Source organism: Dromaius novaehollandiae, chromosome 5, assembly GCF_036370855.1.
Source record: "Dromaius novaehollandiae isolate bDroNov1 chromosome 5, bDroNov1.hap1, whole genome shotgun sequence".
In the NCBI taxonomy this organism is placed as follows: domain Eukaryota; kingdom Metazoa; phylum Chordata; class Aves; order Casuariiformes; family Dromaiidae; genus Dromaius; species Dromaius novaehollandiae.
The window spans coordinates 14,162,583-14,180,684 of NC_088102.1; the positions used below are offsets into that span (position 1 = coordinate 14,162,583).

The window sequence follows — 18,102 nt, forward strand, 5'->3', positions numbered from 1 at the left end:
AGATAGGAATGGGTGAGCTATTAAAGTCTAGTTTATCAGTATTGGTCTGTTCCTGTGCCTTCTTATAACAGTACCTTTTATAAACTAAAATACTTTACCAATTTTACATTGTTCCTTATTTCTTCATCTTCTACTGCAACTCCCTCTCATTTCATGTGTCTGCTCCTTACTGCCGTAACATCTCATGCAAACCATGTCCTACACTCTGTCTACTTGCCTTCTCCCTGTTCCAGTAATGCTGATCATCAGTGAGGGATATGAAGGAATTTCCTCTTCTCTGCTTTTCAAAAAGTTTATCTGAGAAGAAGCCTATCAAACTGCCCCTTGTCAATAAATATACTCCAGTCTTGTAGGAAAGACATGCATACATTTCTGCAGGAGGCATCTTCTGTGGTGCAGTAAGCTAAACTGGTTGTCAATATTTGGCAGTTACAGCATGGGATGCATACACTGGTCTGCATCCTCTTTCAAGGCTAAAAAGCACATGCTGTCCAATATCTGCTCATGTTCCAAAGGAACTGTTTTGTGAAACTATGGTTACACAGGCCTGAATTACAAGCAAGCTGGTGAGACAAATCAATGTATGATATTGGCTGTGGTTGAGCCAAGGCACCAGTTTAACAAGGGAAGAAGCTGCTTTCCTCGAGCAATGGGCATATTTAGTGTCTTCTTTACTTGGTATAAAGCATTGCTTGATACCTTGTCTGGCACCAAGGGGAATCAGTACTGAAACGCTGAAATTTCATGAAGAGGGAGGGAGGGAGGAATCAAGAACTACTGCACTTTTCAGGTCATTTCTCTTGGTACAACCATAACATCATTCCAAGACAAAACCAAAATACCAGGCATTGGCACAGACACCAAAAAAGGAGAACAGCAGACCCAGGAGATGACTCAGAAATAGTTTATTCAGCACAAGCTGTAATATCTGTTATTTAGCCCTTTAATTCACAATATCATTCATGGGAAAGCTTATTGCACAAGGTTAGACAGTCTCAGAATGAATGTTCTGTCCCCACTTCTGCCATCTTCTTCTTGACTAGGATCGAATATCTCAAATTTGACATTATGATCAACAATCTAACTTCTACAAAAATCTGTTTCCATTTTCCCATTTAACTCCTGAAATACTTTTTAAAGGAAGTTCAACATAACATGACATACAAATGGATTCTTACATTAAAAAGGACAGTTAACTATATAGTTACAGATGGCACCTCCTGCCCACAATTAGGTCTACTCTTAGAGTTTCAAGAAAGAAAAATTACATTTTCCCTTATTTGCATACCATGGAATCACTGGCCCTGCTGTTCAGGAGAAAAGACTTTCATTAGTCTTTATCCCCTCTGCTCCCCCCACCCTTGACAAAGAAAAAAATAGTTTTTGTCTTACAGTAAATTTCCATGGTGACCTGTGATCATACTCAATGAACACCCTATGAACTGGTACTATTTTCCACTTGTGTGATATCTATTTCCATGCTTCATCAACTCCTGACTCTAGAGACTATACTAAAATCACTTAGTGACGACATCAGAATACTGTATACCACTGCAACGCTGGGGGAGGGCAAGGGAGAGGAAAACATTCCCACAAAAATGGCTCAGAACTTTTTGAAAAAGTTTTATGGGTATTCTTAATCTGAAGTATTCACTGTTTTGCAATCTAAAACTAGAAATATCTTCCCTGATGAAACTGTTTTGAGTCTCTTTACATACTTATCAATGAAAACTAACCATAATAAAAGCATGACGGATAGGAAAAATTCCATCACTTCAATTCTCCTTTTCATGAAGTTTTCCATGCTAGTACTGTAACTCTGAAATTGACAATGAGTTTACTTTAGAGTAGTCTCAGACTTGGCACTCTAGATGTGTACTCTCTCACGCTTTTCCTTTAAGCTCTCATCGAAGTGAGGGAAGCCTAACGGTAAAGATCTTACACACTTACTAAACAATCTCATTACCCAGATTGAATTAAATTCTTTTGTCAAACATCAGTGACAAATCTAAAGGAGCAATTGCAGCACGGGAAATAGATTTCTGATTACTTGAGAACACTGTAGTTCCTTAATAAAGCAACTCCCGTAACTACATCAGAGCTCTCCTGTTAGGATCCTCACATACGAAATCTCTCCCCTGTTACTCTGCTTAGCGCATCAAGGTCAGACACAGAGCTTGGACAAGCAGCTTTAGCTTTGTTCAGAGCCCTTCTGTCACCCTCAAGAGCAAACAGATGGCTAACCAGGATAAGCAGGATCTGCAAGCACAGGAATTCAGAGGAAATCAAAGAACTCCTCTGATTACAGTCGCCACGGTCCCATGCCCTGCTGTGTTCACAAGGAGGTCGGCTCTTCCTGCCTCTCCCCAGTTAGGGAATGCAACTCTGGTCTCACCTGAACTCTGAATGGCAGCTGGGAGCACACAGTCCTTTATGATTCAGGATAGAGTAGAAGCAAAGGCCATACCTGCCTCTCTGTGATCTTTCACGAAAGTAAAACCACTCCAGGCTTCTACACAAAAGGTACATACACACACATCCTGATCCGCACACAAACAACTTAAGGAACTACAGTTACCATACAGCTTACTACTAACACATCTGCTTTTTTTTTTTCTTCCCCTTTTTACAATTCTGAAATGAACTATTAGCTTTATTTAATTCAACTATATTACTCATATTTATAGAAGCCAAAAAAATTGATATTTGTTATGTACAATGTTTCTCTTCATGCTTCAAAAACATTAGAGGTTCATGTCAACACAGGCAACACAATCGATGACAAATGCAAGATACTTCAGGATAACATCTCATCCAAAGAACACCACATCTACCAGTTTACTAAAGCACAGCATATCCAACTTAGGAAACATCCTAAATGCTAAAAATTGAAAACATGATACTGATATAAAAAACAGAATAACATATTAGTCAAACATACCAATGTGAATGTGAACTAGCAACTTTTGAGGTATGAGATTATTTTTAGAACAAAAAGTAAATTCCTTCTGAATACAGTTTTAAAATTCTACCAAAAAATTGTGCATCAGGTTAGTTTGTAAACATTTAATCCCTAATATTTACTGATAAAACGATATCATTCTTCAGTAGCAGAGCCCTCAGAACCTTTGCAAATACCATACCTAAAAGTTTACAAAACTAGAAAACACACTTAAAGCAAAACACTTTTAAAAGCTGGTTTTTTTTTTTTTTTTTTTTTTTTTTTTTTTTTTTTTTAAACACAATGACCACAAGTGGAGCCCTGACTTACTGCTCACATTTGAGCACTTAAGCAAGCGTAATTACCTTACCTCCTTTCCCCTATAAGGGTCCTTCATCACTCCCTTGAATTAATGTATATTAAATAAACTAAATAAAGGGCGGGGGGGAGATTTCAATTACCTGACAATTTCTTATATCCCAAGCTTTAACTTCTGGGCTGAACCCTCCGCAAACGAAAGTATTTGAATCTGTAGGGTAGAACTTCAGTGTGCTGATCCTAAATTCATTTTTGCTGCTAAATATCTGCTTCCCTAAAACAAAATGAGAAGTAAAGATGAAGATTTGTACATAAATTGAAATATTTTATTCATTTTAATCCACTTTCAAAAATACTTAGGCAATCAAAGTTGAATATGTTTATATTAGCACATTTCAAGTATCTGGGACGACTTGGATTTACTGAAACTGTGAGACTGAACTCTCTGATTTCCATCAACATTCAATTCATCCTGATCATGGGATTCTGCACCATCCTGTGAGAGAACAAGTAGATTTGCGCGCTAAGGAGAGGAGCTCCACGGAGGTCCCAGTTCAGTTGACATGCCGAGTTAAGTCTACAAATCCAAGAGATGAATGTTTGTCTACAGAGAAGCCACAGTCTTTCTTTCAGTAGGATAAAAATAACAGCTAGAAAAGACAACTGCTGTCTGCATAGAAATCCTACATCCCGAACTATACTCCACTCTTGAGTTGTTTACTTACTTCTGTGAAGTAAGAGAGAAAACTTCATCTTCAAAGTGGGAAATAATTAGCCATTGCCGTGGTATGATGGTATGCAGTTCCCATGACTACCCTGTTCTCAACATCTAATTGTGTACACTAATCTTCGCAGGATCCTGTGGTTAATATCGGTTGGCTTGTAGACACTTTCAAAGGCAACGGAATTCAGCTAGATTCATTTATAGGATTTTTCCACAGTTCACTGCTTTTATCCTAACAAATTCATAATATTAATGTACATTCACTGAAATATCATTTTAGAATAGCAGCATGGACTGAGAAAAACTTTTTTGACTTCACAGTTTCACTTACATTTTATATTTTACATATCATCTGTAAAGACCTACATTAAATAAAGTGACTGCATAAACTACAGTGAAGAAGGTGCTGAAGAAGTCAAAAACTTAAAATACTATGACAAGAGCTTCTTAAAATATTCATCAATCTAGATTTTTAGCAGATGGAAGTTGCCTTAAGATAAGTTTTCTTAAACATCCAGAAATACTTTGTGCTTAAAAAAAAAGTTAGTGACGGGTATAAATCCTTACCATTAAGTGAACGGTATCAAAAGCTTCTTATATATTTTCCCTGTTAATTTCATGATTTGGAACCAATTTATTTGGTTTCATTATCAGTTCCATTTTCCCCATCTGTTGAGCACAGTCAGGAGATTAAGACTTGCCATATTATTTATTTACCCATTTTGAAGTAAAATTTCTTTTTTTTTTTTTTTTTATCATGTGTGTTCTGTTTGAGCTACTAGGGGCAGGGAAAAATAGATTGCAGGAAGAGTAGAGTGTGTGTTTGCAGGGGCAGGGGGGTGGAAACTGCTATTCTACAGGAACATAAGCTTTTGTATTTTTTTGTGGATTCTCCCCAATGACCCATGCAAGATTTAAAGGGCCTCTGTCAATACTGAAGGAAAGACTTAATTCAGTTCCTCCCCCAGAAAGAGAAATGAGAAGTAACAAGGGCAGCAGAGGCCCTCTGCTGCCTCATACACAATAGTGACTCCCTCTCCTCATGAGAGCTTTCAGTATCCTGGTGACTATAGAAAAAAATAACATAGGGAAGGAAGAAAGTATTAGAACTATGAGGAGCAGGAGCAACAAGAAATTCCTCACATTTATGCCACTACCAGGCATCATTTGCAGGCTTTAAAAAAGCCACATGCACACACACTGCTCTGTCATCCAGAACACTTGAGAAAATGCCAAATTTCCACATAGAGGCTCACCAGTCAGTTTAATAGTATTTTGCTTCAAAGGAACTTAGTTCCTACTAGTACCAAGTGTAATAAGAACTCCAGGAGTATAACCAAAATGCTTTTACTGCACTATAGCCAGGAATTAGAAAAATTGCAGCCTACCTGTGCTAACCTTGTCAAATGGCTTCACAAAGGACATACGACATCAGATCAAGCAGTCACAAATCTCCATAACGTTTACTGCCCAAACGACACTAGATATTAAGCGATCTAGTGAAGCTCACCTTCTAACCTTCTGATATACTTCAATTGGTTAGCTGACTTTACTGAGATCTGTTTCTACCTGCACAGCAAGACATTGTTTTTCACCCCCAATGCATGCATTTTCCTCCCATTGTGGTCCCAACAGACACTGTAGACCATGTTTCCTTAGCCTAAGGCATGAGAAAGTCACATAAGACGCAACCAAAAAAAGGCATGCACTAAATTCAAGATGCATGTCCTCTAACTACAAGATCTGTTACTGTTCCATAGAAATGATTGACTTAACATAATTTGTTGTTAATTCGTCTTCCCATCCCATCCTCTACTTACAAATAATTTGATCATTCACTCAGTATTTTTCCAGAAACTAAAATTCTAATTCCCTACCTTATCTCCCCATGTCTTAAAGATAAATATGGGCACTGTGTTTGCCCTTTTCTTGTTTTCTAGAATCTGTTATTTATCCAAAAGCTCTTGGTGACAGTCACTAATGGCTCTGAGATTATTACAAGCCATCCCTCTAATACTTACGATTAAAATTTTTGCAAACAACTGGACCATCTAATTTACCTGTGTATTCTTTTACTTGCTTCCTTTTGCTATGCTAAGCTGGTACCTTACTGTTTGATGTGCATATTAACCATGCGAGGTATTTGACTGGTCTGAGGAACAACCATGATGCATTAATCTTAGAAACTCAGGTTCTTCAATTAACACTTTAAAATCAACCCCTCTTTTTCTTATCTTACCCCTCTCTCCCCAAAGTGAAACTCAATCTAACCTCTGTTTTTGGAAGATCAGCAAACAGTATTCTGAAGACTTTAGCATTGTTAGATGTATACATAAATTTCATTTCCCTGTCTTGTCGCAGAAAATAAGACCGGAATGTAGAAAGAAAATATGGGAGCAAAGCAGCAGTGGATAAAATACTCTAACAGGGAGAATCACAAGACGACACCAATGAAACTCTCCTATTGCTAGACCAAAAATTACACAATCTACAGAATCTAAAGACAACTGCTTGTCAAACAAACATGCCTGAACCAAATTCCCTGCTATGATCAAAAGCAAAATGGCCTTTCCTAACATGCACATAAGTACATTCCTTAAACCCTTCCCTTTTAGGTATTAGAACTGCAGGGCTAAACAGCCAAGATGCATTCTCTATACAGTTATGAAATGTCTGTCCCTGGAAATTTTTCAGAATCTCAATAACCTGTTTAAAATATTAATCTGAGGAATGGAACAGATCATTTTGAAAGATGATGTGCAGCAGAATAGTTTGTGTAATTCAATATTGTGAAATAGTGAATTCAGCTATTAGCAATTTCTTTTGTCCCAATTTCATTTAGTGTGTTTTACTACTATGAACAGAATTTGCTGCTTATCACACTGCACTTGTAACTGCTGTGATGGGACTTTGCCCCACAGTTTGGGAAATCCAGTTTCAATGTTTTCTCAAGATCCTGCTCCATGTTTCTATCATTCTCTGTCTAGAGCTACATATACTTTTGTCTACAATTATTCAGCTTATTAATATTAAATACATACTCAACCTTTTGGAGTCTGATTTTTTATATTGGAAGGGATGTCTTTTTTAGCTGAAGACTCCCTTATCCATAATAGAATACAATAGATTTTATTGCATAAGCTTGCACATTTATTGTATACACATTTATTGTATTTTAGTTCCTAAAGGTGGCATAACAAAGATTCAGCCAACTTACAGGCTGTAGAAAATTATGTTTGTCAGAAAATCTGTTTAGCTAATTGAGGAAAAATTCATGCCACAGATCACGTTGCTGTGTGAGAGGTTGTTATTCCAAAGTAGAAGGCAAATGTTTCTTTCAATCTTTAATTTGCAGAATTTTCATAACAATATCTACTACAGCTTTACAATGTGTTTTATATTCCTAAAGTGCTTTAACTCAATTCTTCATTTATTAGAGGCCCACCAGTAACATACACAGTGTGAAAAAAATCTTTAAAGAGACTTTGAACATATGTTTCTGTTCCTTTTATGCTGTGGCCTACTGTGAAACTGCTCAACTATGAAATCAGATATTTTAAAGGCTATTTAACATTGTGATTTCTTCCACAGAACATCAACACAGTTATTGAGCACAGGATGCTTTGCAACTGTGTTTAGTGGTCCTCAGGTTCACACTCCTACCCGAGTAATCCAAAAGCATTCACTTCCTTACACTAAGCTGTAAAAAAAGGTGAAGTCTAAGGCCTATAATGGCATGAGAGTAAACTTCTGATAAATACTGTGAACAGTTTTTAACTACTTCTGCATTCATCTTGCAGAGTAGACCAGATTTCTCTACTTTGTTTACACAAAAAAACATGAGACTATATAAAAAAAAAATCTCATTACAGTCACAATCTATGATGTCTGCTGCTCTCTCATGTGCAACAGTGAGAAAAGAAAATTAGATTGATCAGACATGATTTGTTCTTAACAAATTGATGTTGGCTTATTTATCTCTTTTTTAATCTTGCTGTGCTTAAAAATTGTTTGATTATTTTTCCAAGAACTGAAGTTATACTGACTACATGCATTTCCCAATTTTGTTTTCTCCTATAGTTACAAGTCTCTGTCTGCCAGAGGCACTTAAAATATGAAATCATTTTAACATTTACCCTCAAAAACTTCTCCAAAATAAACATCTTCCCCTCCTCTTATTGCAAGGACTTTATATCCAGGAATATTACTGTTACCTCCCACCTAATGGAATGTGATCATTAAACTATGTTCAACATGTTACTTAAAACTGCTGAAAGAAATTTTTTTGGCTAGTGACACCTAAATAAACCTCTATTACTAGGAACCTGGTGACCTCACTTCAAAGACACCTGTGTGCACCCAAAAGAAAAAAAAAGAACAAAAAAAAAAAAAAATCAATCCACTCTTTTCTGAGGTGTCATATAATACCTTGGCAGGGAGGGAATAGGAGAAGAAAGTCACAGCTCTCCTGAGATGATTATCTATGAGCACACAAACTTTTACTTGAACAAATACTATTACATTAATGATAACAATGCTGTATTTGTAGGGCTACCAAATAAGGATATAAAAAAGAAAAGAGAAAGTCAAATTCAGGCCATCCTCTTAGAGATGCAAAACGTTCCATTAAGAAAGTCTCAAAAAATTTAAAACAAAACAAGTAAAAAACCCACAGATTTACGTAGCCATGTTATATATCATCTGAACTTTCCTTCAAACCCAACAGTTTAATTTCAGTAGCCTGGCTGCAGTATTAAGTTCTTCACTGTAAGTCTGAGGAAGTTACAGTTGAAGTCAAGCTCAGTCCATGAATTAAAATACAACTGCAGCATTCAGTAGCTTAGGTAGTGTACCAGTTTCTTGGAACATTCCCTCTATCGTAACATTAAAGAAATGAAAGATATCTATAATATGCATATATTATTCCAGTCAATGTTCTGCATATGCTATTGTACTGATTCATTTGTGACTAACAAAGAATTCGCTGATGTACAAAACACATTCCAAAAATAAAATAGTTATAAATAAATTTTAAAAATGTAATAACCTTTCCAAAGCAGGTAGAGCATCTCCATTACCTCGCAGAAGGTTAAATGTCAAATGTACTTGATCTAAAATTGTTTTAAAAGCATATTTTCTTTGAATAAAATGCTCTAAGTTGTCACAGAATATAGCGCTACCATAACTCTGTAAACAACAAACTACCTGAATGATCACTACTAGAAAAAAATTGAGAGTATATAGGGTTAGAGATGACTATAACCAAGGAGTCTTACTGGTTCACATAAGACTGAAGGGTTTCACAACTGTGATACTAATACTGCTAAGAGCTGTATTTTTATAATGGAAAAAATGTATATAAAATAGAACAATAAAAAACAGTAATCAGCAATCTCTGCAATGTTATATAGAATGGGTATTTTTGCTGTCTTTTACACTTCACTGTATTGGAAATGATACTGCTTGAGCTCATTGGACTACAATGTAATCTGCTGACTGAAATATATCTGATAACACACGGTATGTCAGCACTTTTTATACAACTTTAAAAAAAAGTTTTACAAGTTGTCAAAAAAGGTGACAGAGGTGAAAAAGGATAGGTGACAAATGATACAGAAACAGCAAAAAAGGCAGCCCAGTTGCCTTTTTTGGATCTACAGACATTTATGAAATTCCATACTACAGTACTGAATTTGCACCATGCTAACAGTACCCACAAACATAGTCATATGAATAATTTTCAGTTCCTTAAACAATTTATGCATATTTTGGATCAGACTCAGTCTGCAGCAAATGCATAACAACAGTTTTCTAAGGAAGCCATATTTGTGTAGAGCTTTAGCTTAACACCTTGATGCTAGGATAATGGATGTTATTTCGAAAAAACAAGTTTAAAAAAGATGACTTGAAGAATAGCATGTATTCTCAAACTCACTAAACCAGGGCAAGTTAACTCCTTTGACCCCAATTCTTTGGGTTCTTTTCCTTCCATGTTCTTCACCATGGCACCACAGAATCACGTAGGTTGGAAGGGACCTCCAGAGGTCATGTAGTCCAGTCCCCTACTCAAAGCAGGTCCAGTTACAGCAGGTTACGCAGGGACCTGTCCACTTGCGTTCCGAATACCTCCAAGTATGGAGACTCCACAGTGTCTCTGGACAGCCTGTTTCAGTGACTGATCATCCTGAAACTGAGCCAAAGTTTCCTGTGTTCTGACTTGCCTCCACTGCCTCTCATCCTTTTCATCTCTGAGAAGAGCCTGGCTCTGTCTTCTCTATATACTGGCTACACATTTGCTAACACAGACAAGGGTGCAGCTGGCCTTCTTTGCTGCAAGGGCACACTGCTGGTTCATATTTAACATTGGAACCCTCATGTATTTTTCTGCAAAGCTGCTTTCTAGTCAGCTTGGCCCCAGCCTGTCCTGTTGCACAGGGTTATTCCATCCCAGATGCAGGGCTTTACATTTGCCCTTGATGAACTTCATGAGTTTCCTGTCAGCCCATTTTTCCAGCTTGTAGTATCTTCCAACTCTTGGCCATCCAGAGCTTTCATTAAATAGACAGGACAAGAGGAAGAGGTTTGATCATATAAAACTGCAGGCTAGGCTTTCATGGATATGTCTTCTACCTTTGCATCAGGATTTCTCTGCCAACAAATTCAAATAAGACCAAAAAACACACCAAACTATTTCTGTGGACTAATGATGAGATTTAAATGTTTGCTTCTGATATCATTCAAATCATAGAGTTTAAAAAAAAAAAGTCACTCAAGAGAAGGCAATATCATAGGAAGATAAATACCCACACTTTAGTCCATTCTTCAAAACAAAATTCCATGGAAAATTTATTCTAGCGCTGTTTGTTACAACAAAGCTTGCACTTTCCTTTGAAGAATCTTGTAAGTAGCTGTCATCAGATGCAGAACAAACAATTAGCTAGGCTACAATTTTGATTTAATAAGGCAGCAGCTATGTTCCTAACAGAAAAACAACTCAAAACAAAAAAGAACTGAACAGCTAAACAATACTGCATATACTAAGATGCATTTGCAACCATTCTGAAACTTTTAAAAGTAATTTTCTTTAGACTATTACATTTATTTTGGTAGAGGAGATGTAACAACTACTATGACACAGATGTAACATATAAGAACTACACTGAAACATGACCAGAAAAAAATCTGAACCAGAACAAGAGCAAGAGACAAGAGTGTAGAGCCAAAGTACTCACTGAAGACAGTACAATTGTTTATAAAATCCCATCGGCGTGCACTTACTGCATTTAAACACAGTGGTAGTTAGGTCAGTCTAGCAATGAAAAGTAATTAAGGCCAAAGTCCAAAAAAAGCCTCCTTTGTGAAGGAACAGTTCTAACGTCTATCTGAAGTTAATCAAAGAAGTAGTCATCTCAGCACTGATGAAGAGTGAGGAGGAATGAATGATTCTGTGAACTGATGTAAATCAAAATTTTATAGTTGCCTTAGTGTTTTTCAAATGTAAATGAGGCTTTTTATATCAGCTTGATTTGGATTCCAGAGGCAAACTGCTTGCCCTGTTTCTCTGAAAGAATTGAATGAATTGTGTGAAAAATAGAGCAACTTTACAACAGGGGAAAAAGTAGAAACTGAGCTGAATGTGTTTGAAATTAGAATAAAATTTCTATCACTCATATCACATTTTTCCAAATCAGGTTTGTAACACTGAAAGTCTGGTCCAAACATCAACATTACAACCACAATTCACAGGAGCTCCAAGAAATCCTCTGCCCTTGAAATAAGGCAGTAATGAATATCTAGTACTCTCAAGAATTGTTAAGTGTTCATTTTGCCCATACACATACAATTTAAGTAGTTAGGAATACTAGGTAACTCACAAGTCAGACTTGATAAACATAAATTTTTACAGATACTGTTGACATTGTCTGAAACACTAGACTACCAAATGAAACACTAAAAGTAACCTAATCCAAAAGACTACTCCATTACCAGATAGTTAATTCAAAGATATTTTCAAAATTAAAATATATGAATGGAATTCTATATCTTTGGAATTTGTTCTAAATTTTATAAAATGAGATTTTCCCTACATACACTGTCAGTCTATTCAAACAACTTGGGCACAAAAAAATGTATTCTACTATTAAAAATCCCACTAGTGATAATAACCATTCTGTTTATAGTTTGTGAGCACTGCACTCAAAATTAAATTCATTTGGATTAGTAATACATTGTTCTATATGAAAATATAAATGAGAAGATTGCTGCAGTGAGACTGAAAATAAAGGACAAAGTCTATAAAATTAACGTCTTGCTATAGTAACCTTACATGGTACTACTATGCCAGATACCTAAAGCTTTTTTCATCATTATAAAGCCAGAATATTCAAAAAAAAAAATCAATATTCCGTAACTATGCCACGTGTTTCACATTCTCTAATTATAACAGCTCCCTTGCAGCCATCTTTGATTTTAAAGTCTTACGGCATGACAAACATTGAAGAAAAAAATCAATTCCTAGAACATGAAAAAAACTTGCTTTTGGGGCAAACAACGTTCACAAATTTTCTTGGATGCTTTCCCAGTTAATTTGATGGGGCTCTGCAGATATTTACATAGAACAGTTCTTTATTTTACGGAATAGAAAACCCTCCTAGACAAAAGATACTTGTAGTCTCTGCAAGGAATTCTTTCATAGTTTTTTACATACAAAACTGCACATTTTCAGGAGTCCAAAATTTAAAAATAAATTAAATACAAGAAATAAGATTGCACCTCTTCAGCTGACAATTTTAGGCCTTATTCTGCATTTACACACACACAGACATGACCTCCAACCCCAATGAATGCCACTGTATCAATGCTGATAACATACACAAAAGATAGAAGAAATATAGCCAATAGAATCACTTTGGTTTGTTAAGGAGACACGGAAAAATACAACACCGACGAAATTACTTGTTAAGGGCGCAACAATCAAATGCCAAATCAAATCCAAGACTGCATTAAAACAGAGATTCAGCCTCAAGATTTCATATCAAAATTTAAGTTCTATACTCCTAATTAATCTCCTACTCAGCAAAAGAAATTCACTTATATGTACAAACTTAAAACCTAATGAACAGATAAAGTACAAGTCTACATTTAAATTAACCTTATGTATAAGTGTTACTGAAGTCAACCTTAAGAGGCTCTTCAAACACTTTAATGAATGTTCATGATAGTGTTGGGCGAATAAAAAATATGCAAGATTTTGTTTCAGACTGTTCACTTGTGCAATGTCAGACAATTATATGTGATAATGAAGGTAAAGATATTCTGTACTTCTTCAATACCTTAAACAATTCTAAATTGCCGTGTTATTTTTCAGTGAGGTCATATTTCAAGAATTTTGACTTTGATCTGTGGAGAATTTACCTTTATTTTCAGAAGAAAGAATAAGGTTAACAAGCTCCAAAGTTAGTTGTACTCAAAAAACATAACAAATAGGGCTAAAATGTACCCTTACATCATTTTTACCTGTTTCAACATCTGTTAAATGAAGCATGGAATCAAAGCCCCCACTGAGAATTCTTCTTCCGCAAGACGACCACTGGGCAGCTCGAACAGCGCAGTAGTGACAGGAATATGTTTTTAAACAGCAGCCTGCATCTACAGCATTCCACACCTTAAAAAGAAGAATAAGAATAATTTTAATCATAAAGAATCACATTATTTGTTTCCAATGTACTGAAAAATAATTATGGCAAATCATTTTAGTTGAGATAACTCTGCATTCCAAATTCATATCCGCTAAGCTGCAAATATGGGTTTGAAATAGTTGCACGGTCCATTAGAATACAGGTATTTTATTAATGAGGCAGAAATCAGTACTAATATAACATGAATTGCTACTGAGAATAATTTAGACATTTTGAGAAACAATACAAGTCATATGAAGATGTATTTTCCCATTTATATTTCCCTCCTATCTCTCTGTATGGATATATCTGAATACACTTTCTCCTTAACACTTTTCTTCCAAAATTTGTGCCTCTATCAGATTTTGCTTTCCAAAGAATAAAAGGAAGCCTAGGAGGTTGCAGCTTTAAGATATGCCCATTTGCAAGCTATTATCAGGCTTTGAGATCTGTCTATGTAGAAGATATTATCATATTTTTCACTCTTGCAGTTTAAAATTTTAAGTACCATTTTAAAATTCCTTAACTTCACTGAGGAGGCAGGTAAGAGTATCAATCATCAAGCAGCTACACTGAGAATTCTAAGGACTGGCTTAAGTCCTCTGATTTTTTAGCATCTGTTGGATAGAGTTAGGCTGATACTGAGCACTTCTGAAAATCCCATTCTACTGCCCATCTAAAACTTCTAAGTAAGATAAAGAGATAAGAATATAAGAACTAGTGTTTTCAGAACACAAACAGTTCAAATAGTCCGTTATTTTAAAGAGAGAAAGGCAACTGTTTTCAAAATCACATTTTAGAAAATGCAGCAACTAGTTTTAATTGCAATTTCAGTTACCAAATGTGGCTCACAATCAAAAGCGCATTCTGTCGCAGTGCTCCTTTAGCCACAGCTTTAGGACAAAATTAGAAGTTAAGCAACAAATGACCCACATAAAGATCCACTATGCTCACTTTTGTGAGGTAACAAGCTATCGAAATTATTTCCCCTATTAATACTCTGCTTCAATAAAAGCTAGTTTATAAAATATGATTGTATGATACACTATTACCTCTGTTAACTGAGTTTGCCTAATAAAATTTATGCTAAATACTACAATCATACCAGTAAACCCCACTTTTTCATTGCTAATATCAGCAGTACAAGTCAGTCAACAGTTTAATGGTGTTGCATGACAGTTTTACTGCATTTCCAGTCATAAACTAAAAACTTCAGCAGTTCATTGCTTTAAAGTCACTACTGCATTTCTAAAATTCTTAGTGATTAGTCACTACCGTTTTCATCCCGCAAGGACATGTTTTTCAAACACTGCTTATGAGCTTGGAAAGCTTTTCTGAGTTCTCTATTCTAATCAACAACTAAACTCTAATACTATTGCTTACATAATGCCTGCAGTAGGCTAAGCAATTTACAGAACCGAAAAAATGCTTGGGTGTTTTTTTTGTTTTGTTTTTTGTTTTTGTTTTTGTTTTCCGAGACCAAATTCAGCCTTCACTTATGCCTATGCAACAGCACTGAAGTCAGTGTTAATATTCAATTGACTGCATCTCCGTACATTTCAAAAGACATTAAAAACAAGAGTAATTCAGTCAATTAGAAAACGTAAGCTTTTGCTTTCTTGTCGCAACAGCACAATCCATAATGCAAGAGAACGTGGAGAGGAAAAACACCCAAGCCTTCTAGTAATGTGTTTTATCCTCAATTAGATTTTCTTCTTGCTGGACTAAAAGGACTTGCTGACAACATCATTAGTAGAATAGCCCACACTCAGAAGACAACATTCATTATGGAAAATTATTTCAAAGTATCTAAAGCAGACTGTAGTTCTGCAATGCTAAGCAACCAATTATTGTTAATTACTTGAATAGCTAGTTAACACTGTAACCATGATGGCTGTATCCTAAGTATTCCACCCTAACCACAAGAAAAGAAATCAGGAAAATTTAATATTAAAGTGCCTTTGAAAATAAGTTTCTCAGCTTTAATGAGTTTTAATGATCACTTCAAGCTTCACGGTATTAAAAATAAGGGTTAATTGTGTCTTGGAGGGCTTTTAATATGAGGAAGTTAATGAATGAATCAAGATGAAAGGAAAAACAGGTGGTACGTGCTTCAGATTTTTTTTTTCCTGTCATGTTTTAGTGATTAAGTATGAAAACCCAATTTTCACATGAAGGATAAAGTAAAGCAAGTTCAACAGTGCTGCTTAGTTCCACCTCAATTAAAAAAAAGCAGCTGTATAAGTGGAAAAGAGTGCACGCCTAATGCTGTATATTTTCCTCCATTTTGTGAGAAGAAACAAATGATTTACCCATAATGACGAGATGACCAACTAAACATAAGGGAAAATTTATTAAATATCACACTTATTTCTACTGTTACACTTTCCATTGGCTCTTTTCACGCAGGTAATGGCTGCACTGGAATGCCTTCGAGAATGAGGGCAGTGTTGCAGCCAAAATCGTCTCAACTCAGGGAATCTCACTTAATTAAGTTTATGTTAATTGGCAATAAATTAAATTACTGAATCAGGTGTTGAGCAGGGAAAAAAAAAAAAGAGAGAGAGAGAAGAAAAGAAAAAAGCCCCAACAATTAAATGAATACTTAGGGAAACCTTGCCCCAGGTTCAATTTCAGTCAAACACCTCTCCTCCCCTTTCCTGGCCTCAGTTTCCCTCATTTTTGCTGCACATTATACTCACACGCTCCTAATCCCTTTGGTGAGGTGATGGGGGGGGGGTGCAGGAGGTTGGGGTCACTGCCTTGGGGTTTCTTTCTACTGCTCCTGGCTTCCTACTCTTGTCCTCCACTGCCTCTTTCCTTCTTACTGCTCCTCTGCTCTGGCGTGGGTCCTCCACAGGCTGCGGTCCCTCAGGGCTGTCCCTGCCCTGGCACAGGTGCCCTGCAGGCTGTGGTCCCTCAGAAGCGGGCCTCCTCTAGCACGGCGCATCTCCTTCCAAGACAGCACCTCCATCCACGGCCCCAGTGCATCCCCTTCCACGTGTCTCCTCCCTGTTCTCCAAATGCATCTCTCCAGGTATCTCCTAACACACCTCCTTTTGCATGTCCTCCTGTCTCCTCTCACGTGCATCTCCTTTTGTGCCTCCTGCCCCTAGCAGCTGCCGCTCTCTAAAATATGTTTGAGCAGAGGTGCCAGGTGGTCCTCCAACTGGCTGAGGCTTTGGCACGCACTGGGTTGTTTTTCATCTGTTTCAGAGGCAGCTGGAACCAGCTGGGACAAGCACAGGGCTGTTCATGACTTCCTCCCACCCAGGGCACCCCCGGAGCTCCCACGACCAAACCCAACAGTTTATGCCCAAGTCAGCTCAGAAGAGAGGAGTTAGGACACACTTGCATCTCAAGAGAGAGTTCAATGCAAATTCACTGGAGCCCACAAATGTGCTTTTAAAAAATGTTGATAGGTTCTACTTCTGCTGTGGCTTCACAGCTTAACGCAAGGAGAACTCACACAAGACAGCAGCAGATCACATCAAACCCTGCACTGCTGCGTAGTGACAATGCTCTGCAAGGCTCATCCAGGGGCATTCAACCCCAGCTGTGGTCCCCTGTGAGCTGGCTGGGATTTTCCTTCAAGTCTCTGATCTGGTGAATTTAGCTCACTGCAGCTTTGCTGTGTTACTGTGCACCCTGCTGCAGAGAGGATACCGTTCAAAGCATTCCCAGAAAAAGAGTTTTAAATTTCAATATTCATCTTCCACAGGAAAAGGGAAGCTTTACCTGTTGTTGCAAGAAGTGGTGTTTGATATTTACAGTTAGCTCCTCTGCAATCGCTTACAGAGATATAGGCATGCCTGTAAAAGGTCATGTAAAGTTTAGCCATCAAATACCAAGAAATAAAAATGGGTGTACAGAACTGAAAACAAGACAGCTAAAGAACAAGCTATGCACTTTCCACACAAATAATTAATTACGAGGAAGCGGGAACCAGGAAGGCACCACAGTGACAGAATGTGTCTTTCTCAAGCTACAGACACTGTTCTGTGCCTACACGCAATAGAGCCTGTTCACTGTCGACACCTACAAATGGACAATCCATTGTATTTCACTACCCAGGAAAGATGCTTCACATCCTACAGGGTCACCACAAAGAAGCCATCAAGTCTGCATTCTCAGAGCATCCCTCAAGTAGTTCCCAACTTGTGTGCTATAATGGCATTTCTACTGCTTTATCATAATAAGGGAAAGCCATGGCTGCAGGGAGAGTTCGAGCATACTCCCATCAAAAGTTTCAGATGAATGCCTGCTCTGAGCTGGCACTTACTCTGTGCAGGCAGCTGCTCTGCTGTAAGGAAAAATGGAGGGGGGTTGCAAGGGGATGAGTCTTTTTAATGCGAGCTTGCCTATCTCTGTCAAACACTCAAATGTCAGATTATCTAATTCTCTAAGATGGAAGGCATTTCAGGGTTTTCGTTTCAAAAAAA

General features: G+C 37.0%; 1 protein-coding gene across 4 annotated transcripts in view; it reads right to left on the reverse strand.

Annotated features, from left to right (window-relative positions):
• The window catches only part of WDR25 (WD repeat domain 25), a 66,756-nt gene that overhangs the window by 12,224 nt on the left and 36,430 nt on the right, over positions 1–18,102 (reverse strand). For all 4 annotated transcript variants that reach the window (XM_026111376.2, XM_026111375.2, XM_026111374.2 and 1 more), the window contains 2 exons: positions 13,500–13,647; positions 3,403–3,533 (listed from right to left, as the gene is read on the reverse strand). In XM_026111376.2, coding sequence (XP_025967161.1) covers positions 3,403–3,533; positions 13,500–13,647 — 279 coding nt within the window. The remainder of the gene's footprint in view (positions 1–3,402; positions 3,534–13,499; positions 13,648–18,102) is intronic.